The following is a 25,219-nucleotide window of genomic DNA, read 5'->3' on the forward strand; positions in this document are numbered from 1 at the left end:
GTGGGATACACAAAAAGATAGAATCCGCAGCACACTCACAATGAAAAGTTGTTTAATCCACAATATACATCAGGCAGTCACAGAAACTCTAGCAGAGCGACGTACGTTTCTGACCACAAGGTCTTATCTCAGAGCTCTGATGTATATTGTGGATTAAACAACTTTTCATTTTGAGTGTCCTGCGGATTCTATCTTTTTGTATATACATTATATATACACATTATATATGATATATATATAGAATGATATATATATATATATATATATAGAATAGGAGAGATTATATATATAATATATATATTAGAGATGATTGATATTCATAATCACCATCATTCCTTGTCGATCTACAACTAGATAGACAAACAGAATAAGACCTGAGCGCAACCAGAATATAGGAAAAAGGCCCTGACTGGGGAATGAATTATGTACCCACTGAAATCGTGTATAATAGTATATCCAGAATGTACTGACAATAGATACCGGCGAAAGCAGTAAATCCAGGAATAACGCATCAGAATCATTGTGGTTTCTTTTGCCATGTTGTGCTGGCCTGCAAATCAAGAGGAGAGACAGAATACAGGGAAATATTGCTAGAAGTTTTTACTCTGCAAAGATTAAAAAGCCACTCATATTATATGTCAGAAGTTTGAGGCATGTTGGGACACATCCCGCAAACAGATATATGAACAGTTTCCCGCCGCGTCTCAGCTGTCTTCGATCGCATCTCATCCCCTGCTCTCCAGTGACAGAAATTCCAGCGACTGCCACGCATGCGCATCGAGCTGTTCCTCTCCGAGCTGCTGTTCCACTGAGCTGCCGTTCCTCTCCGAGCTGCTGTTCCACTGGATCCAGTGTGGGACCTCAGACCAGGAGCTGCACCCCAATATTTAGCAGACTGTTTTGTTCTATTGAATGTGTGCACTTTTTTTCTTTATACATATACATATTGATATATTTATTTATTATATTTTTTTTTTATGTATGCGTGGTGTACAGCAGCAGTTAATAATGACATTCAAAAATGGTAACTATCCCCGGTCTCATTTGCAGCCTGCTCCTCCTGATCTGTGACATGCGTCACCGGAGGAGGGGCGGGGGTGGGGGCGGGGTGACAAAAACGCAGCAATCCCGCTTAAAAGACAACAGCTTTCCCGTGGCTGAGCTGCCTGGAAGGGATTAACAGCTTCCTCAGGATGATATTCGGACGACGTTCAACTGAAAATCCCCTTAGTCCTTTGGGGCGGGTTTGAAGGGGGATTTTGGGGCCTTCAGTGCATAACTGGTCTACTTTTTTGTTTGGACTTCTCGGGTGAAACAAAAATGGCCGCCAGACACTTCCCCGCGTTTCCGACCACCTTGAGTCTCGACGTCTGCGGTGTGATTCAGAAGCGCGGCGGGGGGGAGGAAGGGGGGGTTCTACATCCCGTCCCCCGTCTCTCGTCCGCAGCACCGATGCTTTGCAATGCGGAAAGCGGGACCGGACACGGCGTCCCTGGACAGCCCTCCTTGAAGGGACTTCTTTGCTCTGCACTTCCACACCCCACGGGGTCTGTAAAGAGCAACATATTAAAAGCTGGGTCGTGCAATCAAAGAAAATTAAATACGTGTTTTAATAAAATATATGTTTTTTTTCTTTTTTTTAAACCTTTTGCAAATTGGTTTCCCTGAACAAATCGAACCGTGATAATAGCAAAGATTTGGACGCTTTCCTTTTATTGGACAAGTTAATTACAAATGTAATTACTTTGGGGCCTCTGTATGAGGGAGTGGTTTTCTTCCCTCTTATGCCATCTTGCCCTTATCAGAGTGTCAATACAGATAAGGGGGGAGAGAGGGGGGGATTTGCCCGTGTAAACTCTTGTTGAACACACAGTGCCGTCAGACAGAAGGGAGCAGCAAGAGGGAAATCACCCCCCTCCCGAGTCTCATCTCCCCGAGTTAACAGCTGGACTTTAGATAATAATGTATTCGCAATTCTAGGCGTTAAAGTTGAAAACAGTCGAGGCATTAATCACCTAGATGTGACACCTTAAACATGTCATTGCCATTAGTACACTTTGCCCCTAGGAGGGACTGATCCCTTAATCATGTCACTGCCATTAGTACACTTTGCCCCTAGGAGGGACTGACCCCTTAAACATGCCACTGCCATTATTACACTTTGCCCCTAGGAGAGACTGACCCCTTAATCATGTCACTGCCATTAGTACACTTTGCCCCTAGGAGGGACTGACCCCTTAAACATGTCACTACCATTAGTACACTTTGCCCCTAGGAGGGACTGACCCCTTAAACATGTCACTGCCATTAGTACACTTTACCCCTAGGAGGGACTGATCCCTTAAACATGTCACTGCCATTAGTACACTTTGCCCCTAGGAGGGACTGACCCCTTAACCATGTCACTGCCATTAGTGCACTTTGCCCCTAGGAGAGACTGATCCCTTAATCATGTCACTGCCATTAGCACACTTTGCCCCTAGGTGGGACTGATCCCTTAAACATGTCACTGCCATTAGTACACTTTGCCCCTAGGAGAGACTGACCCCTTAATCATGTCACTGCCATTAGTACACTTTGCCCCTAGGAGGGACTGATCCCTTAAACATGTCACTGCCATTAGTACACTTTGCCCCTAGGAGAGACTGACCCCTTAATCATGTCACTGCCATTAGTACACTTTGCCCCTAGGAGAGACTGACCCCTTAATCATGTCACTGCCATTAGTACACTTTGCCCCTAGGAGAGACTGACCCCTTAATCATGTCACTGCCATTAGTACACTTTGCCCCTAGGAGGGACTGATCCCTTAATCATGTCACTGCCATTAGTACACTTTGCCCCTAGGAGGGACTGACCCCTTAAACATGTCACTGCCATTAGTACACTTTGCCCCTAGGAGGGACTGATCCCTTAATCATGTCACTGCCATTAGTACACTTTGCCCCTAGGAGAGACTGATCCCTTAATCATGTCACTGCCATTAGTACACTTTGCCCCTAGGAGGGACTGATCCCTTAACCATGTCACTGCCATTAGTACACTTTGCCCCTAGGAGTGACTGATTCCTTAACCATGTCACTGCCATTAGTACACTTTGCCCCTAGGAGGGACTGACCCCTTAAACATGTCACTGCCATTAGTACACTTTGCTCCTAGGAGGGACTGACCCCTTAATCATGTCACTGCCATTAGTACACTTTGCTCCTAGGAGAGACTGATCCCTTAATCATGTCACTGCCATTAGTACACTTTGCCCCTAGGAGGGACTGATCCCTTATACAGGTCACTGCCATTAGTACACTTTGCCCCTAGGAGGGACTGATCCCTTAACCATGTCACTGCCATTAGTACACTTTGCCCCTAGGAGGGACTGACCCCTTAAACATGTCACTGGCATTAGTACACTTTGCCCCTAGGAGAGACTGATCCCTTAATCATGTCACTGCCATTAGTACACTTTGCCCCTAGGAGGGACTGATCCCTTAAACATGTCACTGCCATTAGTACACTTTGCCCCTAGGAGGGACTGACCCCTTAACCATGTCACTGCCATTAGTGCACTTTGCCCCTAGGAGAAACTGATCCCTTAATCATGTCACTGCCATTAGTACACTTTGCCCCTAGGAGGGACTGACCCCTTAAACATGTCATTGGCATTAGTACACTTTGCCCCTAGGAGAGACTGATCCCTTAACCATGTCACTGCCATTAGTACACTTTGCCCCTAGGAGGGACTGACCCCTTAAACATGTCACTGCCATTAGTACACTTTGCTCCTAGGAGGGACTGACCCCTTAATCATGTCACTGCCATTAGTACACTTTGCCCCTAGGAGGGACTGACCCCTTAAACATGTCACTGCCATTAGTACACTTTGCCCCTAGGAGGGACTGATCCCTTAATCATGTCACTGCCATTAGTACACTTTGCCCCTAGGAGAGACTGATCCCTTAATCATGTCACTGCCATTAGTACACTTTGCCCCTAGGAGGGACTGATCCCTTAACCATGTCACTGCCATTAGTACACTTTGCCCCTAGGAGTGACTGACCCCTTAAACATGTCACTGCCATTAGTACACTTTGCTCCTAGGAGGGACTGACCCCTTAATCATGTCACTGCCATTAGTACACTTTGCCCCTAGGAGGGACTGACCCCTTAAACATGTCACTGCCATTAGTACACTTTGCTCCTAGGAGAGACTGATCCCTTAATCATGTCACTGCCATTAGTACACTTTGCCCCTAGGAGGGACTGATCCCTTATACAGGTCACTGCCATTAGTACACTTTGCCCCTAGGAGGGACTGATCCCTTAACCATGTCACTGCCATTAGTACACTTTGCCCCTAGGAGGGACTGACCCCTTAAACATGTCACTGGCATTAGTACACTTTGCCCCTAGGAGAGACTGATCCCTTAATCATGTCACTGCCATTAGTACACTTTGCCCCTAGGAGGGACTGACCCCTTAAACATGTCACTGGCATTAGTACACTTTGCCCCTAGGAGAGACTGATCCCTTAATCATGTCACTGCCATTAGTACACTTTGCCCCTAGGAAGGACTGACCCCTTAATCCTGTCACTGCCATTAGTACACTTTGCCCCTAGGAGGGACTGATCCCTTAATCATGTCACTGCCATTAGTACACTTTGCCCCTAGATGGGACTGATCCCTTAACCATGTCACTGCCATTAGTACACTTTGCCCCTAGGAGTGACTGATTCCTTAACCATGTCACTGCCATTAGTACACTTTGCCCCTAGGAGAGACTGATCCCTTAATCATGTCACTGCCATTAGTACACTTTGCTCCTAGGAGGGACTGACCCCTTAATCATGTCACTGCCATTAGTACACTTTGCCCCTAGGAGGGACTGACCCCTTAAACATGTCACTGCCATTAGTACACTTTGCTCCTAGGAGAGACTGACCCCTTAAACATGTCACTGCCATTAGTACACTTTGCTCCTAGGAGAGACTGATCCCTTAATCATGTCACTGCCATTAGTACACTTTGCCCCTAGGAGGGACTGATCCCTTATACAGGTCACTGCCATTAGTACACTTTGCCCCTAGGAGGGACTGATCCCTTAACCATGTCACTGCCATTAGTACACTTTGCCCCTAGGAGGGACTGACCCCTTAAACATGTCACTGGCATTAGTACACTTTGCCCCTAGGAGAGACTGATCCCTTAATCATGTCACTGCCATTAGTACACTTTGCCCCTAGAAGGGACTGACCCCTTAAACATGTCACTGGCATTAGTACACTTTGCCCCTAGGAGAGACTGATCCCTTAACCATGTCACTGCCATTAGTACACTTTGCCCCTAGGAAGGACTGACCCCTTAATCCTGTCACTGCCATTAGTACACTTTGCCCCTAGGAGGGACTGATCCCTTAAACATGTCACTGCCATTAGTACACTTTGCCCCTAGGAGGGACTGACCCCTTAACCATGTCACTGCCATTAGTGCACTTTGCCCCTAGGAGGGACTGATCCCTTAATCATGTCACTGCCATTAGTACACTTTGCCCCTAGGAGGGACTGACCTCTTAAACATGTCATTGGCATTAGTACACTTTGCCCCTAGGAGAGACTGATCCCTTAATCATGTCACTGCCATTAGTACACTTTGCCCCTAGATGGGACTGATCCCTTAACCATGTCACTGCCATTAGTACACTTTGCCCCTAGGAGTGACTGATTCCTTAACCATGTCACTGCCATTAGTACACTTTGCCCCTAGGAGAGACTGATCCCTTAATCATGTCACTGCCATTAGTACACTTTGCTCCTAGGAGAGACTGATCCCTTAATCATGTCACTGCCATTAGTACACTTTGCCCCTAGGAGGGACTGATCCCTTAATCATGTCACTGCCATTAGTACAATTTGCCCCTAGGAGGGACTGATCCCTTAACCATGTCACTGCCATTAGTACACTTTGCCCCTAGGAGGGACTGATCCCTTAATCATGTCACTGCCATTAGTACACTTTGCCCCTAGGAGGGACTGATCCCTTAACCATGTCACTGCCATTAGTACACTTTGCCCCTAGGAGGGACTGATCCCTTAACCATGTCACTGCCATTAGCACACTTTGCCCCTAGGAGAGACTGATCCCTTACACATGTCACTACAATTAGTTAATACTGCTTTTATCATTATTTTTCCAGAGAAACCACAGCCACCAAATCTTTGCTTTTAGCACGGGTTCGATGACTTCCAAGATAACAAGCAGATTGCTACATTCTCGACAAAAAGGTTGTTCTACCCGGGGATTTAAACTGTGGGTTTCAGTCCTGAAACGTAGGGCCCAAAAACGAAATGGACCCAGGCGCCAATTCCCTCCCACTTGATATTCCTGGAGATCAATATCGGAGGAGCACGGGATTGGCTGTGCAGGGCTCCGTCCTGACATACAATATCGGAGGAGCACGGGATTGGCTGTGCAGGGCTCCACCCTGACATACAATATCGGAGGAGCACGGGAATGGCTGTGCAGGGCTCCGCCCTGACATACAATATCGGAGGAGCACGGGAATGGCTGTGCAGGGCTCCGCCCTGACATACAATATCGGAGGAGCACGGGATTGGCTGTGCAGGGCTCCGCCCTGACATACAATATCGGAGGAGCACGGGATTGGCTGTGCTGGGCTCCGCCCTGACATACAATATCGGAGGAGCACGGGAATGGCTGTGCTGGGCTCCGTCCTGACATACAATATCGGAGGAGCACGGGAATGGCTGTGCTGGGCTCCGCCCTGACATACAATATCGGAGGAGCACGGGCTTGGCTGTGCATGGGTCCGCCCTGACATACAATATCGGAGGAGCACGGGATTGGCTGTGCTGGGCTCCGCCCTGACATACAATATCGGAGGAGCACGGGCTTGGCTGTGCATGGGTCCGCCCTGACATACAATATCGGAGGAGCACGGGAATGGCTGTGCTGGGCTCCGCCCTGACATACAATATCGGAGGAGCACGGGATTGGCTGTACAGAGGTCCGCCCTGACGTACAATATCGGAGGAGCACGGGATTGGCTGTGCAGGGGTCCGCCCTGACATACAATATTGGAGGAGCACGGGATTGGCTGTGCAGGGCTCCGTCCTGACATACAATATCCGTAGAAGCACGTGATTGGCTGAGCATGATATACAGACGTGTACGCACCCGTCTAACACAGGCTGAACACGGAGGGTGCCTGAGTGGTGTAGGTGTTGTGGAAGGATTTCAGGATGGGGATGAGGTTGGTAAACGACGGTCGGTAATTAGACTCCGTCTCCCAGCAGTTCTTCATCAGCTTGTAGATCTGAAGAGGGGCAGAGATGGGGGAGGAAATGAGCAGGGCGGGGGGGGGGGGGGTGGCAGGAATTTCTAACAGGAAACCAAAGTACATATGGCAAGAGGTCAAAAGAAAGAAATAAGCTTGGTTGCAGTTTAAAAGGATGTCTAAGCATTTGGTCCCATAACGAGAGAGAGAAGGGGGGGGGGGAGAGAGAGAGAGGAGGGGGGGGGAGAGAAAGAGAGAGGAGGGGGGGGGAGAGAGAGAGAGAGGAGGGGGGGGAGAGAGAGAGGAGAGAGAGAGAGAGGAGGGGGGAGAGAGAGAGAGAGGAGGGGGGGGAGAGAGAGAGAGTGAGACTGAGAGTGAGTGAGAGTGAGAGAGAGTGAGAGAGAGTGAGACTGAGAGTGAGTGAGAGAGAGACTGAGAGTGAGACTGAGAGTGAGTGAGAGAGAGACTGAGAGTGAGAGAGAGAGAGAAGGGAGAAAATGTCCACGGCACTACAGGATTCGAAAAATATAAAAGATACATTTATTACATCATAAGATACAACACAAAACTAGTGATGTACCGGGTACCGGGCGTTACCCGGCCGCTTTTCAGCTACCCGGACCCGGCTGCTGGGAAGTGGGACCGGCGCCGGGTATCCAGGCGATGTCAGGGTAGGTGAAAAGTATCACTCACTTACCTGCCGGAAGCCCGCGGCGACATCTTAACAGGTAAGCAGAGGTGCGGGGGCGGCATCAGCGTCAGTGTGGAGAGCCCGCGCGGGAGCCCGAGGACTCCATACTGCACTGTGAGCGGGGACAGCCGGCTGTCCAATAGGAAAGCTCCTTCTCCTGCTCCGGTCACATGGTCCCAGCTCACAGTGCAGTATGGAGTCCTGCAGCTCGCGCGCGGGCTCCACACTCACCGCCGATGCCGCCTCACCGCCCCCGCATCCTCTGCTTACCTGTTCAGATGTCGCCGCGGGCTTCCTACCACCACAGGTAAGTTTCCCCCACCCCCCCAGGTAAGTGAAAAACCGGGTAGTCGGGTATCCGGCCGGGTACAAGGTGCCAAAACCTCCAGGTACCCGTTACCCGGGTTTAAAAAAAAAAAAAAATGTAGGACCTGGTCCAACGCTACAAAAAACAGACAAAGATGCCCAAAGCGACTTCCAATGTGACAAAAAAACACAGTGCAATACCTATATATTCTCTTGAAAAAAAGGGTCAATTAGTTTAACTCTTTGGCCAAAGCGTCTTAAGCCTGCTGCCACTTACAAGGCAGGACCATAGCAGGTCCCAACACTCTCTGGGTTAAAATTCTTATTAACCTGTATAATTACAGGAAGAATGATCACATTGGATCTGTCATAACCAGGCAAAATGAAACTGACCTGCCAACTTGGAAAGTGGGGAGGGGCAAGCTTAAACCTTGGGGGGGGGGGGGGGGAGGGGCCACTACCCTCCCAAAAGCAGCTGAGACCTGCTGCACATAGTTAATAAACACACAGATACCCAACAAGCTCTGAGGGACCCCAACCATTACCACATAATATACATATATATATATATATCAACTGTAAATATTACTGTATGTTCATTTGCATGTCTTTCCCCATTGTCACCCAGCATACAGCACTTCCACTGCAGCAAGGGATTCTGGGAAATGACATGCAAATGAGCACTCAGTGCCACCTTTTGTCTCAAGCTCGTATTACACAAGCCAATCCTCAAGCCAATGCATGCTGTTTTAAACACAGCTTTTAAACAGAGGCTGGGATGAGATGCAAAGCCATTAGACCTACTCACATACATGTTCAACCTTGATGGGTATCATCAGTGTGAGGCTGGTCTTAATGGCTAGCAGGTTTGAGACTAGACTAGGTAATCACCACTGTCATTAAGGTTATGGTGGGTAAAAAAAGTGACAAAAACCCTCCACAGTAAAGCATAAAGCAACTGTAAATATTACTGTATGTTCATTTGCATGTCTTAGACAAGTCTGCAACCCTGTCTATATATATATGTGTCAAAATGAGTGCTAGTGGGCCCATTATCATACAATGCTTCCACTGCAGCCAGGGATTCTGGGTAATGACATGTAAATGAGCACACAGTGTGTCACCTTCTACTTCTTGTTCATTGTAACATGGCACAAACAAACACACACACACACACACACAACCACACAGACAGACACAGACAGACACAACCACACAGACAGACACACCCACAGACAGACAGACACAAACACACACACACACACACACACACACACACACAGGCCCCCTGCTTACCTCTAGAGGACAGTCGTTTGGGCAGGGTAACCTTTGACCTCTATCAAGTAGGTCAATCAGCCTCACCACGGTCATCTGTCCCTGAGTGACCCCGATCATCTCTATGAATTTCTAAAGGGGGAGAAGGAGAGAGATAAATAGGGGGGAGGGGGGGAGAAGGAGAGAGGTAAATGGGGGGGGGGGGGAGGAGGGAGGTAAATGGGAGGGAGAAGGAGAGAAGTAAATAGGGGGGGAAGGTGAGGTAAATATGGGGGGAAGGTGAGGTAAATGGGGGGGAGGAGAGAGGTAAATAGGGGCGGTAGGTGAGAGGTAAATAGGGGGGGGAAGGTGAGAGGTAAATGGGCGGAAGGTGAGAGGTAAATGGGGGGGAGGAGAGAGGTAAATGGGGGGGAGAAGAGGTAAATGGGGGAGGACAGAGGTAAATGGGGGGGGAGGAGAGAAGTAAATGGGGGGGAGAAGGAGAGAGGTAAATGGGGGGGAGGAGAGAGGTAAATGGGGGGGAGAAGGAGAGAGGTAAATGGGGGGGAGAAGGAGAGAGGTAAATGGGGGGGAAGGAGAGAGGTAAATGGGGGGGAGAAGGAGAGAGGTAAATGGGGGGGAGAAGGAGAGAGGTAAATGGGGGGGAGAAGAGGTAAATGGGGGGGAGAAGGAGAGATGTAAATGGGGGGGAGAAGGAGAGATGTAAATGGGGGGGAGAAGATAGGTAAATAGGGGGAGAGGTATATGGGGGGGAGGAGAGAGGTAAATGGGGGTGAATAGAGAGGTATATGGGGGGAGAGAGGTATATGGGGGGAGGAGAGAGGTATATGGGGGGGAGGAGAGAGATATATGGGGGGGAGGAGAGAGATATATGGGGGGAGGAGAGAGATATATGGGGGGGAGGAGGGAGATATATGGGGGGAGGAGAGATGTAAATGGGGGGAGGAGAGATGTAAATGGGGGGTGAGGGGAGGGCAGGAGATGTACACAGAACTTTAAACCAAGACCTACCACAAGGAAAGATATCACCGTGAGGGGCAAATATATCATACATTCATGCGAGAAATAACTGCCCCCCAAGAGCTTACTATCTAACGGATACCCCCGCCCTGACCAAACCAGAGAGAAGAAAGGGCGCCCAGCCGGACCCTCCGCCCTCCCTACAACCCGCAGGTCCATACCGTGGGCAGAACGCAATGTGATCCAGCGCACGCAATCCCATCGCGTATTCCGCGCGGCGGCGTTACCGCGCCAACACCAAGAACGATAACCCCAGGAATCAATGCGGCTCGTACGTAGGGAATTTACAACTTCCCTTCCAACGGCGGGCAGCCGACGTCAAGGGGGCGGAGTTCAAAAAACATTATATATATATATATACTACTAAAAAGTGTAATTAACACATCATTCCACAGGGAAGCAGGTGAATCCTCCAATGCGTTTCGCACCTTTGTCGGCGCTTTGCTTTGCACTCCAGCCTTTTATTCTACAGGCTGTGTGCCGCCATCTTTTTCCTCGTCTAGACACAGTGTTGGGCTATTTTTGCTCTCTGTTCCCATTCCGGTGTCTGCACCAGTGGTTTCCAGACTCCAAGCCTCAAGTACCCCCCGATGGCTCAGGTTTTAAGGCTATCACTGCTTCTGAACAGGTGGCTCAATCGATTTTATTGAGCCACCTTTGCTGAACCATGGATCTCCTAAAACCCGAACTGTTGGGGGGGGGGGGGGTGAGTACTTGAGGACAGGAGATGGAAACCACTGGTCTACACTATGGGAGTACCTTGATTTCCAGGTTGCAAGAAGCTGGCGGAGTGGTGCTACCCAACACATTGAGTCCTGTAAGCTCCACAGGAGTGCCACCCGCTATCTCGCGTACAAAAACTAGCCAGAAGGACGTAACCCCTGGAGTGCTGGACCCCCATGACATACTGGCTCCCTCATTGGGCGTCGCAAAGGGTGGTGATGGTTGAAGTCCCAGGTTGGAGCCGGGAGAGGCCCGACGTGCGTTTGGACGTCGGTCGCTGCTTTATACTCACTGTGGGGGGGCTGAGGTAGGAGTCGCAGCGAGTCAGCAGCTCATACAGAGTGACCCCGAAGGACCAGACGTCCGAGGTGTAGAAGAATTTACACTCCTTCAGACACTCGGTGGCGTACCTGCAAGGAGAGATCGTAATACAGTGAGACCAGGGAGTCAGAGGACCAGTACTGGGGGGAAGAGAGTCGGAAGACCGGTACGGAGGGAGGGGGGACAGTGAGTGAGAAAATCAGTACGTGGACAGTGAGTGGGAAGACCAGTATGGGGACAGCGAGTGGGAAGACCAGTACGTGGAACAGAGAGTTGGGATACCAGTACGGGGCCAGTGAGTAGGAAAACCAGTACGGGGCCAGCGAGTGGGAAGACCAGTACGGGGCCAGCGAGTGGGAAGACCAGTACGGGGCCAGCGAGTGGGAAGACCAGTACGGGGCCAGCGAGTGGGAAGACCAGTACGGGGCCAGCGAGTGGGAAGACCAGTACGGGGCCAGCGAGTGGGAAGACCAGTACGGGGACAGCGAGTGGGAAGACCAGTACGTGGAACAGGCAATGGGAAGACCAGTACGTGGAAAGACCAGGTACGTGGAACAGGCAGTGGGAAGACCAGTACTGGGCCAGTGAGTAGGAAGACCAGTACGGGGCCAGTGAATGGGAAGACCAGTACGGGGCCAGTGAGTGGGAAGATCAGTACGGGGCCAGTGAGTGGGAAGACCAGTACGGGGCCAGCGAGTGGGAAAACCAGTACGGGGTCAGTGAGTGGGAAGACCAGTACGGGGCCAGCGAGTGGGAAGACCAGTACGGGGCCAGCGAGTGGGAAGACCAGTACGGGGCCAGCGAGTGGGAAGACCAGTACGGGGACAGCGAGTGGGAAGACCAGTACGGGGCCAGCGAGTGGGAAGACCAGTACGGGGCCAGCGATTGGGAAGACCAGTACGGGGACAGTGAATGGGAAGACCAGTACGTGGAACATAGAGTTGGGAGACCAGTACGGGGCCAGTGAGTGGGAAGACCAGTACGGGGCCAGTGAATGGGAAGACCAGTACGGGGCCAGCGAGTGGGAAGACCAGTACGGGGCCAGCGAGTGGGAAGACCAGTACGGGGCCAGTGAGTATGAAGACCAGTACGGGGCCAGCGAGTGGGAAGACCAGTACGGGGCCAGCGAGTGGGAAGACCAGTACGGGGCCAGCTAGTGGGAAGACCAGTACGTGGCCAGCGAGTGGGAAGACCAGTACTGGGACAGCGAGTGGGAAGACCAGTACGTGGAACAGGCAGTGGGAAGACCAGTACGTGGAAAGACCAGTACGTGGAACAGGCAGTGGGAAGACCAGTACTGGGCCAGTGAGTAGGAAGACCAGTACGGGGCCAGCGAGTGGGAAGACCAGTACGGGGCCAGCGAGTGGGAAGACCAGTACGGGGCCAGCGAGTGGGAAGACCAGTACGGGGCCAGCGAGTGGGAAGACCATTACGGGGCCAGCGAGTGGGAAGACCAGTACGGGGCCAGCGTGTGGGAAGACCAGTACGGGGCCAGCGAGTGGGAAGACCAGTACAGGGCCAGCGAGTGGGAAGACCAGTACGGGGACAGTGAGTGGGAAGACCAGTACGTGGAACATAGAGTTGGGAGACCAGTACGGGGCCAGTGAGTGGGAAGACCAGTACGGGGCCAGTGAATGGGAAGACCAGTACGGGGCAAGTGAGTGGGAAGACAAGTACGGGGCCAGTGAGTGGGAAGACCAGTACGGGGCCAGCGAGTGGGAAGACCAGTACGGGGCCAGTGAGTATGAAGACCAGTACGGGGCCAGCGAGTGGGAAGACCAGTACGGGGCCAGCGAGTGGGAAGACCAGTACGTGGCCAGCGAGTGGGAAGACCAGTACTGGGACAGCGAGTGGGAAGACCAGTACGTGGACAGCGAGTGGGAAGACCAGTACGTGGAACAGGCAGTGGGAAGACCAGTACGTGGAACAGGCAGTGGGAAGACCAGTACTGGGCCAGTGAGTAGGAAGACCAGTACGGGGCCAGCGAGTGGGAAGACCAGTACGGGGCCAGTGAGTGGGAAGACCAGTACGGGGCCAGCGAGTGGGAAGACCAGTACGGGGCCAGCGAGTGGGAAGACCAGTACGAGGACAGCGAGTGGGAAGACCAGTACGGGGACAGCGAGTGGGAAGACCAGTACGTGGAACAGGCAGTGGGAAGACCAGTACGTGGAACAGGCAGTGGGAAGACCAGTACTGGGACAGTGAGTGGGAAGACCAGTACGGGGCCAGCGAGTGGGAAGACCAGTACGGGGCCAGCGAGTGGGAAGACCAGTACGGGGCCAGCGAGTGGGAAGACCAGTACGGGGCCAGCGAGTGGGAAGACCAGTACGGGGCCAGCGAGTGGGAAGACCAGTATGGGGACAGTGAATGGGAAGACCAGTACGTGGAACATAGAGTTGGGAGACCAGTACGGGGCCAGTGAGTGGGAAGACCAGTACGGGGCCAGTGAATGGGAAGACCAGTACGGGGCCAGTGAGTGGGAAGACAAGTACGGGGCCAGTGAGTGGGAAGACCAGTATGGGGCCAGCGAGTGGGAAGACCAGTACGGGGCCAGTGAGTATGAAGACCAGTACGGGGCCAGCGAGTGGGAAGACCAGTACGTGGCCAGCGAGTGGGAAGACCAGTACGGGGACAGCGAGTGGGAAGACCAGTACGTGGAACAGGCAGTGGGAAGACCAGTACGTGGAAAGACCAGTACGTGGAACAGGCAGTGGGAAGACCAGTACTGGGTCAGTGAGTAGGAAGACCAGTACGGGGCCAGCGAGTGGGAAGACCAGTACGGGGCCAGCGAGTGGGAAGACCAGTACGGGGCCAGCGAGTGGGAAGACCAGTACGGGGCCAGCGAGTGGGAAGACCAGTACGGGGACAGCGAGTGGGAAGACCAGTACGGGGACAGCGAGTGGGAAGACCAGTACGTGGAACAGGCAGTGGGAAGACCAGTACGTGGAACAGGCAGTGGGAAGACCAGTACGTGGAACAGGCAGTGGGTAGACCAGTACGTGGAAAGACCAGTACGTGGAACAGGCAGTGGGAAGAGCAGTACGGGGCCAGTGAATGGGAAGACCAGTACGGGGCCAGTGAGTGGGAAGATCAGTACGGGGCCAGCGAGTGGGAAGACCAGTACGGGGCCAGTGAGTGGGAAGACCAGTACGGGGCCAGCGAGTGGGAAGACCAGTACGGGGCCAGCGAGTGGGAAGACCAGTACGGGGCCAGCGACTGGGAAGACCAGTACGGGGACAGCGAGTGGGAAGACCAGTACGTGGAACAGGCAGTGGGAAGACCAGTACGTGGAACAGGCAGTGGGAAGACCAGTAGGTGGAACAGGCAGTGGGAAGACCAGTACTGGGACAGTGAGTGGGAAGACCAGTACGGGGACAGCGAATGTAAAGACCAGTACGGGGACAGCGAATGTAAAGACCAGTACGGGGACAGCGAGTGGGAATACCAGCAAGGGGACAGCGAGTGGGAAGACCAGTACGGGGACAGTGAGTGGGAAGACCAGTACGGGGACAATGAGTGGACAGACCAGTAAGGGGACAGTGAGTGGGAAGACCAGTAAGGGGACAGTGAGTGGGAAGACCAGTATGTGGACAGCGAGTGGGAAGACCACACAAACACGCACAGGCATGCATAATAACATTACATTGTGGTTGGCATTATTATCCTTATTACCAGAACACAGGGCTATCTCCGTCCTCTCTGACCCGATAATATTCATGACCTTCTGGGACCGCTTTGGCAAGCCCAAAATCCCCGATTTTCACCACGTTTTCATTTTCAACCAGGACGTTACGCGCTGCGAGGTCCCGATGTATATAGTGCTGAGAGTGCAGATAAGCCATTCCCTGCCAGAGAAAGAGTGGTCAGTCCCGCGTAGGGCCAAAGTGACCTAATGACAGGGACTTGCTTAAAAGGTCAGTCCCACGTAGGAGCAAAATGACCTGACACAGTGCATGAAACATGGCTCCATCCATATTTTACTTTCGTCCTAAGCAGGTCTGACCCCATAAATTGTTCCCCGTTTGCGTATGTGTGGAAATGTTCCTGGACTCTCGAGCCCAGATAAATCCTCTCACCTCGCAAATCTGTTGGGCAAACAGCAAAATCTGAGCCAGGCTCACGTTGTGTTTTGGTAAATAGTCCCGTAGACTCCCCAGCGGGACGTACTCCATGATGAGCTGGACTATCTTATCTCCTGCGGACAGAAACACAGATATATATCACACCATATCATATCATATTCCTATCAGCGACAGAGACACTGATAATACACCTGTGACAGGGTGAATAAACGTCACCAGCCCTATGCCTGGCAGACCTATGTTTAGGTCTACAGTGCAGCAGTGACCGGGTTAACATTCAGCTGGGGAGGTCTTGTCAATTAGTCTGGTGACAGCTGCCTCATCAAGGAGCTTTAAAAACCCCAGGCTGCACACACATGCAGCCTGTCTGAACCAGTGAGATACTGACATGCTGAGGGGAACTACTGCTAAGGTCTGTCTTCACTATGCTATTTTGATGTGCTGTTACGCTGGAATCTGAACAACCCTTGTTGGGAAAAAGGCCAAGCCCCGATGTGTGAACACTATAGTTAGCGATCGAGAGCACTCTTAATGTGAGTAAATGGAGCAGTATCCTAATACTCGGCTATCAAAACATATATAGACTGGTTTATATACCCGGCGTTGCCCGGGATTTCATGTCCACGTGTACTGACAACAGTCGTGGCGCAGGATGGAGCTGCCAGGACTTCAAACCTGCACGGGTAAGTAATGGGTGTGTGTGTGTGTGTGTGTGTGCTGCCCACGCGGGGCAGGAAGTGGTAGCGGGGGGTGTTACTCCCCCCCCCCGTCCCCGTGTTCCTCCTCTGCCAATAGGAGAGCGAGAGAGTGAGAGGTGTGGCCGGCGGCCAATGAGAGCGCGTGTTGCCACAAACCCACAAACCAACAATTTTTTACTTATATATATAAATATATATATATATATATAAGCCTGGTAAAGCTATATACCCAGAGACATGATACTCCTCTCTATACCCTACGGGCAATGCTGTGAGTGCAATGGAGTGCACTAAATGAGCGGTTAGAATGAACAACCCCAATGGCGGTAAATGTGTTATAACGCTGTCTGGGTAAACCACCCAAATAAGGTGCTGTGTCCGGCACTCGGATCTCTATCCAAGTCACCGTCCCGAGGCAGGAAATAATTGACCGGATGTAATTATCCTGGGCTTGCGCCGACGTTGTAGGATATTAGCGGTGCCGGGCTACATGGAACAAGGACTGAACGTGTGATCTGGCGTGCGCCGTTAACCTAGAGTAAAATGCCCGTCCTTATTTTATCAGCAACAGTGAAGCTGCGGATAGACATGGTAGCAGTGCAGGAATAGTACAATTGCCAGATGCTAACTAAGGTGTGTACAGCCCCTGCACAGACGGCCGGATTTTGTGTGTCCTCTCTCTCTCTCTCCCCCGTGCGTGTCTCTCTTTCCTCTGCCTCCCCCAATGTCACTGATAGCCTCTTCTGCCAGCAGTGATGTCACTTACCTCATGGAGGGGAGGAGAGATGGGGGGGGGGAGGAGAGATGGGGGGAGGAGAGATGGGGCGGGGAGAGATATGGGGGGGGAGAGATGGTGGGGGGGAGAGATGGGGGGGTGGGGAGGAGAGATGGGGGGGAGAGGGGGGCTGGCTCCGGCTCGCCTGCACAGAAGGCACCAGCAGCAGGACACAGAGAACACACACACACAGACAGACACACACACTGACTGACACACACACACACACACACACATTGACTGACACACTGACTGACTGACTGACACACACACACACTGACTGACACACTGACTGACTGACTGACACACACACACGCACACATTGACTGACACACTTACTGACACACACACACAAAGACTGACACACACAGACTGACACACACACACACACAGACTGACTGACACACACAAGGAATTTACAGTTACTATAAATACAGAAGTGCAAATAGCTAAAACACGCGTTCTAAGTCAAACTTCTTTGCGTTTTGGCCCTGAAATTGTGTTTTGATTTTTAATGAAAAACATCACTATCACAAATACAATTTCTGTGACAAAACAGTGACAAGAGACAAAGACGTTTCTCTTAAAATGCGCGTGCTCGGCGCGCACACAACTTTTTTGTTTCTATAGCAACCATTTACAAAGTCACACCCCCTTCCTCTTCAGAAACAGGCTATGGCACACCCCTTTTTGAGCCCTGCACTCTAGCAGTGCACCAATTGTATCTAGTGACTGCCTGGTCACATGATCTTCCCCACAGCACTTTGCCTCTTTGGTCCTCTCCTGCTGCACTGACAGCCATTTAGTGAACCCCCCCAACCAAATCTTCGCCGATCGATCACAGGAGAACGGATCGATCGGCAACTCAGCTAATTACTTATCAATGTGCGGATTGTATTGATGCGCATATTAAAGGCGGGGGACGACGACGACGATAGCTCGCACTGCTGCTTTTAGCAACGCTACTCGTTACTCCGAGGGGGGCCCGGGTGGTCCCACTGACCTTGCTCGCTGCAGCTCCCTTTATATTTGACAATGTTTTCGTGGTACAGGGTCTTCAAGATCCTGATTTCTCCCTTCCAGCTGATCTCCAGCTGCTGGCCAAGGCCGGACTTCAGGGACTTCACGGCCACCATCTCTCCCGTCCCGTCGTTGTTGGGGTCATAGCAGTACAGGCTGACCTTGCCAAAGTGGCCCTGCGGGGGAGGGAGGAGGGGCAGGGGGGGGAGTGAACGAAAGAGGGGTTAAAATTGCAGAGAAAGAGAGACAGAAGGGGGAGGGAGATGGGGGGAAAGAAAGAGAGAGAGGGAAATAGACTGGGAGAAAGAAAGACAGAGAGGGGGGAGAGAGAGAGAAAAATGGGGGAAAGAGAAAATGAGAGCGGGAGAAAGAGATAGGGGGGGGGGAAGAGATAGGGAGGGAGGGAAAAGAGAGAGAAAATTAGAGAGGGAGAAAGAGATAGGGGGGGGGAAGGGATAGGCAGGGGGAGGGAGAAGAGAGAAAATGAGAGAGGGAGAAAGAGATAGGGAGGGGGGAAGAGAGAGAGAGAAAATGAGAGAGGGAGAAAGAGATAGGGAGGGGGGAAGAGAGAGAGAGAAAATGAGAGAGGGAGAAAGAGATAGGGAGGGGAGAAGAGAGAGAGAGAAAATGAGAGAGGGAGAAAGAGATAGGGAGGGGGGAAGAGAGAGAGAGAAAATGAGAGAGGGAGAAGAGAAAATGAGAGAGGGGAGAAGAGAGAGGTGGAGAGAGAAAAAGAGTAAGAAAGAGAGGGGAAGAGAAAAAGAAATGGAGAAGAGAGATGGGAGAGAGAGAAAGAAAGAAGGGGAGAGAAGGGGGGACAGATAAAGGGGGCGAAGGGAGGGGGAGAGAGATAAAGAGGGGAGGGGGTGAGAGCCAGAGAGAGAGAGAGAAAGAGACAGAGAGCGAGAGAAAGAGAGCGAGAGAAAGATACATAGAGAGAGAGAACATGGCAAACTGACCTCTCCCAGCTCCCTGATCTTTTTCAAATAGCGTTTCTGAAAGACAGTGGGGTCTGCGACGGTGAAATCGGGGCTGACGGACGCGATGTCGGAAAGATCTGCGCGAGACACGGAAGAGAACGTTTGTGGAACGTTTTCAAGCGAAAGGCGCACGTCTCTACTGCTAAGCAACGACCATGTCAAATCTTTACGGACAAAAATACATTCAAATATACAACATAAAAGGGAAAAACTGAAAATAACACAGATTGGATATATGAATTGTTAAATAAGACCAGCCCCCTCCTCCCCCCCAAAAAAGATCAATATGATGCCTTATAGGGAACATTGATTCATTTTAAACTTTATTTTCGTAGCTGTTGTCTTGAGTTTCATTTTTTATTCTACTAGGCCCGAAAGCCTGCCGTAGAGTGTCCACACCAGCAATTCCTGCTTATTTACACTCGCGTCACCTCAGCAGCCACAACCGAGCTGTTTGCCGTATAGACAGGAAAACTGTAGAAGAGGGGGGCTCCCGCTTCGTAACGCTTAGCGGGGTCAACACCCCATAAAAAAAAAATACCAGGAATTAACCCACGATGTGCCCGACTACGTCATAAGGCAGGCCTGCACAACTCCAGTCCTCGAGGGCCGCAAACAGGCCAGGTTTTCAGGATATCCTTACTTCAGCACAGCTGGCTCAATTAGTGGCTCAGTATGACTCAGCCACTAATTGAACCAGCTTTGCTGAAGTAGGGAAATCCTGAAAACCTGGCCTGTTTGCGACCCTCGAGGACTGGAGTTGTGCAGGCCTGTCATAACTGCACAAAAACAGGCGGAGAGAGGTCATGTTTGCTACCCAATGGGCGGCAATGGCCCTCTGCGGCCCAGAATGCCGTGCGCCGTGGAATTCTCCCGCTCACCCTGAGGCAGGAGCTGAGTCAGTTCTCGGAGGATGGTCCGGAAGGAGGGCCGTTCTCCGGGATTGTAATTAAGGCACTGGCCGATGAGGTTTGCAAGCTCTCTGCAGGAAGGCTCCGGGAAACCCGACCGCTTCTCGTAAAATCGTTCTTTCTGTGACGGTACAAAAAAAATAAACAGCGATGGATAAAAGAACCCGCAAACCAGGGGGAGGGAGGAGACAGACGCCACTAATTAAATTATTCCACTGTTCTGTGTCTGTGAAATAACTAATCCCGATAACGGCTCCCTATAATTCCTCCTATTGCCCCAAATAACCTCTCCCTATAACTCCTCAAATTGCCCCATATAACCCCTGCCTATAACTCCTCCTATTGCGCCATATAACCTCTCCCTATAACTCCTCCTTTTACCCCATATAACCCCTCCCTATAACTCCATATAACCTCAACCACTAAATCCTCCTATTACCCCATATATCCCCTCCCTATATCTCCTCCTATTACCCCATATAACCCCTCCCTATAACTCCTCCTATTACCCCATATAACCTCTCCCTATATCTCCTCCTATTACCCCATATAACCCCTCCCTATAAGTCCTCCTATTGCCCCATATAACCCCTCCCTATAACCCCTCCTATTACTCCATATAACCCCTCCTTATAAGTCCTCCTATTGCCCCATATAACCCCTCCTATTACCCCATATAACCACTCCATATAACTCCTCCTATTACTCCATATAACCCCTCCCTATAAGTCCTCCTATTGCCCCATATAACCCCTCCTATTACCCCATATAACCACTCCATATAACTCCTCCTATTACTCCATAAATCTCCTCCCTATAACTCCTCCTATTGCCCCATATAACTTCTCCATATAACTCCTCCTATTGCCCCAAATAACCCCTCCCTATAACTTCTCCTATTGCCCCATATAACTGCTCCATATAACTCCTCCTATTGCCCCATATAACCTCTCCCTATAACACCTCCTATTACTCCATATAACCCCTCCCTATAACTCCTCCTATTGCCCCATATAACTGCTCCCTATAACTCCTCCTATTACCCCATATAACCCCTCCCTATAACTCATCCTATTCCCCCATATAACCCCTCCCTATAACTCCTCCTATTGCCCCATATAACCACTCCCTATAAGTCCTCCTATTACCCCATATAACCCCTCCCTATAACTCCATATAACCTCAACCACTAAATCCTACTATTACCCCATATATCCCCTCCCTATATCTCCTCCTATTACCCCATATAACCCCTCCCTATAACTCCTCCTATTACCCCATATAACCTCTCCCTATATCTCCTCCTATTACCCCATATAACCCCTCCCTATAAGTCCTCCTATTGCCCCATATAACCCCTCCCTATAACCCCTCCTATTACTCCATATAATCCCTCCCTATAAATCCTCCTATTGCCCCATATAACCCCTCCTATTACCCCATATAACCACACCATATAACTCCTCCTATTACTCCATATAACCACTCCCTATAAGTCCTCCTATTGCCCCATATAACCCCTCCTATTACCCCATATAACCACTCCATATAACTCCTCCTATTACTCCATAAATCTCCTCCCTATAACTCCTCCTATTGCCCCATATAACTTCTCCATATAACTCCTCCTATTGCCCCAAATAACCCCTCCCTATAACTTCTCCTATTGCCCCATATAACCTCTCCCTATAACTCCTCCTATTGCCCCATATAACTGCTCCATATAACTCCTCCTATTGCCCCATATAACCTCTCCCTATAACACCTCCTATTACTCCATATAACCCCTCCCTATAACTCCTCCTATTGCCCCATATAACTGCTCCCTATAACTCCTCCTATTACCCCATATAACCCCTCCCTATAACTCATCCTATTCCCCCATATAACCCCTCCCTATAACTCCTCCTATTGCCCCATATAACCACTCCCTATAAGTCCTCCTATTACCCCATATAACCCCTCCCTATAACTCCATATAACCTCAACCACTAAATCCTACTATTACCCCATATATCCCCTCCCTATATCTCCTCCTATTACCCCATATAACCCCTCCCTATAACTCCTCCTATTACCCCATATAACCTCTCCCTATATCTCCTCCTATTACCCCATATAACCCCTCCCTATAAGTCCTCCTATTGCCCCATATAACCCCTCCCTATAACCCCTCCTATTACCCCATATAATCCCTCCCTATAAATCCTCCTATTGCCCCATATAACCCCTCCTATTACCCCATATAACCACACCATATAACTCCTCCTATTACTCCATATAACCACTCCCTATAAGTCCTCCTATTGCCCCATATAACCCCTCCTATTACCCCATATAACCACTCCATATAACTCCTCCTATTACTCCATAAATCTCCTCCCTATAACTCCTCCTATTGCCCCATATAACTTCTCCATATAACTCCTCCTATTGCCCCAAATAACCCCTCCCTATAACTTCTCCTATTGCCCCATATAACCTCTCCCTATAACTCCTCCTATTGCCCCATATAACTGCTCCATATAACTCCTCCTATTGCCCCATATAACCTCTCCCTATAACACCTCCTATTACTCCATATAACCCCTCCCTATAACTCCTCCTATTGCCCCATATAACTGCTCCCTATAACTCCTCCTATTACCCCATATAACTGCTCCCTATAACTCCTCCTATTCCCCCATATAACCCCTCCCTATAACTCCTCCTATTGCCCCATATAACCCCTCCCTATAAGTCCTCCTATTGCCCCATATAACCCCTCCCTATAACCCCTCCTATTACTCCATATAACCCCTCCCTATAAGTCCTCCTATTGCCCCATATAACCCCTCCTATTACCCCATATAACCACTCCATATAACTCCTCCTATTACTCCATATAACCCCTCCATATAACTCCTCCTATTACTCCATATAACCCCTACCTATAACTCCTCCTATTACCCCATATATCCCCTCCCTATAACCCCTCCTATTGCTCCATATAACCCCTCCTATATATCCTCCTATTACTCCATATAACCCCTCCCTATAACTCCTCCTATTACCCCATATAACCCCTACCTATAACTCCCCCTATTACCCCATATAACCCCTCCCTATAACTCCTCCTATTACCCCATATAGCCCCTCCCTATAACTCCTCCTATTACCCCATATAACCCCTACCTATAACTCCTCCTATTACCCCATATAACCCCTCCCTATAACTCCTCCTATTACCCCATATAGCCCCTCCCTATAACTCCTCCTATTACTCCATATAACCCCTCCCTATAACCCCTCCTATTACCCCATATTACCCCTCCCTATAACTCCTCCTATTACTCCATATAACCCCTCCCTATAACCCCATCTATTACCCCATATAACCCCTCCTATTACTCCATATAACCCCTGCCTATAACCCCTCATATTACTCCATATAACCCCTTCTATTGCCCCATATAACCCCTCCCTATAACCCCCCCTATTGCCCCATATAACCCCTCCTATTACTCCATATAACCCCTGCCTATAACCCCTTCTATTACTCCATATAACCCCCCCTATTGCCCCATATAACCCCTCCCTATAACTCCTCCTATTACCCCATATAACCCCTCCCTATAACTCCTATTGCCCCATATAACCCCTCCCTATAACCCCTCCTATTGCCTCATATAACCCCTCCCTATAACCCCCCCTATTGCCCCATATAACCCCTCCCTGTAACTCCTCCTATTGCCCCATATAACCCCTCCCTATAACTCCTATTGCCCCATATAACCCCCGCTATAACCCCTCACCTCAGATGGGGTTCTCTCCTTCAGAGGGACGTCTCCGTTAAAACAGATTTCCAGCAGTGTTGTCCCAAAGCTCCATTTATCAGCGGCGGTGCTGAGACTGGCCACGCACGGAACACACTCCGGAGCGATCCACGGAATCTTCTCTACCCGCTCTTCAAGAGAATAGTGATACCCAGCATCATTATACAGCGCGGTCTGTTCATTATCAGTGTATGGAGATACTCAGCATCATTATACAGCGCAGCGTGTTCGTTATCAGTGTATAGAGATACTCAGCATCATTATACAGCGCGGTCTGTTCATTATCAGTGTATGGAGATACTCAGCATCATTATACAGCGCGGCGTGTTCATTATCAGTGTATAGAGATACTCAGCATCATTATACAGCGCGGCGTGTTCATTATCAGTGTATAGAGATACTCAGCATCATTATACAGCGCGGCGTGTTCATTATCAGTGTATAGAGATACTCAGCATCATTATACAGCGCGGTCTGTTCATTATCAGTGTATAGAGATACTCAGCATCATTATACAGCGCGGTCTGTTCATTATCAGTGTATAGAGATACTCAGCATCATTACACAGCGCAGCGTGTTCATTATCAGTGTATAGAGATACTCAGCATCATTATACAGCGCGGTCTGTTCATTATCAGTGTATAGAGATACTCAGCATCATTACACAGCGCAGAGTGTTCATTATTAGTGCATATAGATACTCATCATCATTATACAGCGCGGTCTGTTCATTATCAGTGTACAGAGATGCTCTGCATCATTATAGAGCGTGGCGTGTTCATTATCAGTGTGTACAGATACTCTGGATCATTATAGAGAGCTGCATGTTTATTACTGTATCAGTATACAGATACTCAGCATCATTATACAGCGCGGTGTATCCATTATCAGTGTGTAGATACTCTGCATCATTATACAGCGCAGCGTGTTCATTATCAGTGTGTAGATACTCAGCATCATTATACAGCGCAGCGTGTTCATTATCAGTGTGTAGAGATACTCTGCATCATTATACAGCGCGGCGTGTTCATTACCAGCGTGTAGATACTCAGCACCCCTATATAAGTGCAGTACCTTCTCTGGACAGGACTGTGAAGGTCACCCCGGGGTCGCTGAGCTTGATAAAGGGAGAGGATCCGCCTTGCAAACCTTTCCGGGCCAGAAGGATGTTCTTGGCGCAAACATTTCCGTGGACCAAGTTTTTATCCTCCTAAAAGACGGGGGGGGGGGGGGGGAAGAGAGAGAGAAATTCAGCGGTGACTTATAATTCCCGGCTCCACTTCCACGGGATTCCCCGACCGGCGAGTGCTGG

The 25,219-nt window shown here is 50.2% G+C and overlaps 1 protein-coding gene across 3 annotated transcripts in view; it reads right to left on the minus strand.

Annotated features, from left to right (window-relative positions):
• Window positions 1-946: 946 nt before the first annotated feature.
• The window catches only part of TYK2 (tyrosine kinase 2), a 61,100-nt gene continuing 36,827 nt past the window's right edge, over window positions 947-25,219 (minus strand). For all 3 annotated transcript variants that reach the window (XM_075577426.1, XM_075577424.1, XM_075577425.1), the window contains exons 15-25: window positions 24,982-25,117; window positions 23,887-24,038; window positions 20,063-20,213; window positions 19,161-19,258; window positions 18,185-18,377; window positions 15,703-15,821; window positions 15,299-15,471; window positions 11,598-11,715; window positions 9,584-9,694; window positions 7,191-7,329; window positions 947-1,549 (exon numbers count right to left, since the gene is read on the minus strand). In XM_075577426.1, the coding sequence (XP_075433541.1) occupies window positions 7,195-7,329; window positions 9,584-9,694; window positions 11,598-11,715; window positions 15,299-15,471; window positions 15,703-15,821; window positions 18,185-18,377; window positions 19,161-19,258; window positions 20,063-20,213; window positions 23,887-24,038; window positions 24,982-25,117 (1,386 nt within the window). In that variant the 3' untranslated portion in view covers window positions 947-1,549; window positions 7,191-7,194. The remainder of the gene's footprint in view (window positions 1,550-7,190; window positions 7,330-9,583; window positions 9,695-11,597; window positions 11,716-15,298; window positions 15,472-15,702; window positions 15,822-18,184; window positions 18,378-19,160; window positions 19,259-20,062; window positions 20,214-23,886; window positions 24,039-24,981; window positions 25,118-25,219) is intronic.

Source organism: Ascaphus truei, chromosome 20, assembly GCF_040206685.1.
Source record: "Ascaphus truei isolate aAscTru1 chromosome 20, aAscTru1.hap1, whole genome shotgun sequence".
In the NCBI taxonomy this organism is placed as follows: Eukaryota; Metazoa; Chordata; class Amphibia; order Anura; family Ascaphidae; genus Ascaphus; species Ascaphus truei.